This window comes from Halyomorpha halys, unplaced genomic scaffold, assembly GCF_000696795.3.
Source record: "Halyomorpha halys isolate HHAL.00 unplaced genomic scaffold, Hhal_1.1 Scaffold179.1, whole genome shotgun sequence".
NCBI classification, from domain to species: Eukaryota; Metazoa; Arthropoda; class Insecta; order Hemiptera; family Pentatomidae; genus Halyomorpha; species Halyomorpha halys.
This window is the reverse complement of record NW_027107000.1, coordinates 813262-815546: the sequence shown is the minus strand read 5'-3', so window position 1 is coordinate 815546 and position 2285 is coordinate 813262. Positions and strand designations below refer to the sequence as shown.

The 2285-nt window shown below is 36.9% G+C and overlaps 1 protein-coding gene across 2 annotated transcripts in view; it reads left to right on the top strand.

Moving 5' to 3' along the window:
* Nucleotides 1–2285, top strand: part of tup (LIM1_Isl and LIM2_Isl domain-containing protein tup) — a 214580-nt gene that overhangs the window by 198487 nt on the left and 13808 nt on the right. For both annotated transcript variants that reach the window (XM_014418110.3, XM_067045351.1), the window contains exon 6: nt 1399–1605. In XM_014418110.3, the coding sequence (XP_014273596.1) occupies nt 1399–1605 (207 nt within the window). The remainder of the gene's footprint in view (nt 1–1398; nt 1606–2285) is intronic.

The window sequence follows — 2285 nt, the reverse complement described above, 5'->3', positions numbered from 1 at the left end:
CTTTTTTCTCCTCTTGGGCTCTTGTACTAACATTATAAGAGATCATCCCTTATTGACAATATGCCCCGACAGACAATCAAACAGAAACTGCTATAGAGGAGTAGAGATAAATTAAGATTTATCAGAGCGTGTGTGATCGAAGGGGACAGTGTGGCTGCATTAGGCCGGGGAGCGACAGAAAAAAAGTGACCTATGGCCGGATGTAGCGAGGCGCCGAGGCTAAGTGGTTCACCGCTCAACAACCGAATTACATAGAAACTGAATTAGTCCCACCGGAATGATCTAATATAACTAAAACTTCCCTTCCTGCCCGGGTCTCTTCCGACTTGTCCCGCCGGTGGATGTCGAGTTTCGGTATCGGGCCTTGCTTAGGATGGATACCTGTGGCTTATTGAACCGTCGGTCCTACATACCTCGGTCGCAGAACGGCTGCCTAAGCGCCTAAGTATTCCTCAGCTATAAGCCTAATATAGTTATTGTTATAATCTCAAAGAATAATGCGGTAGAAATAAAAGGATAATTTATCAACTATGTATTTTAGTGTGTAGTCAGAAATGTAAGGAATTCCTTTACTAAAGGTATACACGTTAAGGAATACCTTACACCTCATTATTAATAATATACCGTAGATTGGGTCCTGGGGGTTTGGCCTCCTCCCCCACACCTCTGCTTAGGTTTCAGCCTAAGTTGAAAAACTTTACATAGTTTCAAAAAAAACAAGAATAAATATAAGAGATGAACAAATGCATTAACACTACATATAGAATATGTAAAAATGGAATAAATTATCTAAAAATATTAGCATAAAATAGAATCGTACATTATATCAGATGTAATAGTAATAGTTAGAATTGATTAGGACTAGCAAAGAACAATATATAAAGGACTGACGAAAAACAAAAGAGAAGTGATTATCTAATAAAATATATTTAATATAACAGCCGGGTGGTGGAGAGAATCCAAAGCTTTGCCTCATTTTATCTCACTTTACAAAAACAGTAGCAGTAAATAACAAGTCAACGTGTCATCAAGATAAATTAAGATAAGATCAAACTAATGCAGATTACAGACAGCACATCTCAAATCAACAGTTTAAAACACAAACCAAGGGATAGTACTTTGTTTCAAGATAGTTGACCATATGTATATACAAGTATTACTGTTAAGAGTATAAATTGAATAGTATAATATACTTTTATTTGTTGTGATGTTGACTGAATTAGCGGGACGTTGAATGGTTAGTAATTTACTGCTGCTTGAGAAATTTCCGACTTTTTAGTGGGTTCTTCCAATAATATCTTAACAAGAATTTCGGTCACATTTCGCTATAATGTTCTAATAATATTTTTATACTGAAGCATGATTATTAAAACGATATTTTTTTTTTTTAATTTTCAGGATGGAAGGAAATTAGGTTACGGCTCGATGCAGGGTATTCCGATGGTGGCATCATCCCCAGTTCGCCACGAAAGCCCGCTGGGGATGAACCCTATAGAAGTGACGTCCTACCAGCCGCCCTGGAAGGCTCTCAGTGACTTCGCTCTTCACACAGACCTCGAACGACTTGACCCCTCCGCACCTCCCTTCCAGCATCTTGTCAGCCAGGTAATAGAAGCCATCCTCACATTGCAATCATATCTTGTATTTGTTCTTATGAAACATCTGCATTCTTCCATGTTAGTTTATTTTATGTGATACTGACTCCTTTGCCCAGAGTTACTCTGGTGCCGAAAAGGTTGCGTATTATAAATCTCTTATCCTCTAACTTTAGGAACCGATGGATATAACGAATGTCCGCTGTATTTAATTGTCTTAAAATGCGGTTCCACGTGACAGTAATATCTGTCGCAGCCTATCTTACTATCAGGATTTGATTGATCTTACAATTAACTATTTGCGCGATAATTAACAGCCACTATCGCACTTTTTAACCTCATAACAACAATTTTGTGTGTAAAACTTAAAAATATTTATATTTAGCTGTTGCTTGTTTTATTTAATCATCAGTTTTTATCATTAACAAGTGTAACTGTAAGCGAGGTTAGCTTCACTAGCAGCCTGTTTACTGTCATTCTCACTGTTGTGATATTACTTGCACGACAGAAAATAATCGCTATTATGTAGTAATATTTTATCTCACGATGCTGAAGCCTTTTCATCCTGATTTTTTTATGATTTGACTCTGATTCTGCTACACCATGTTCAAAGAAATATTCTTATTCAGCACGTAATTTGATCGAGCTTTGCATCTGCATTACATAGTTTTAAGATTAAAATTCTAAACG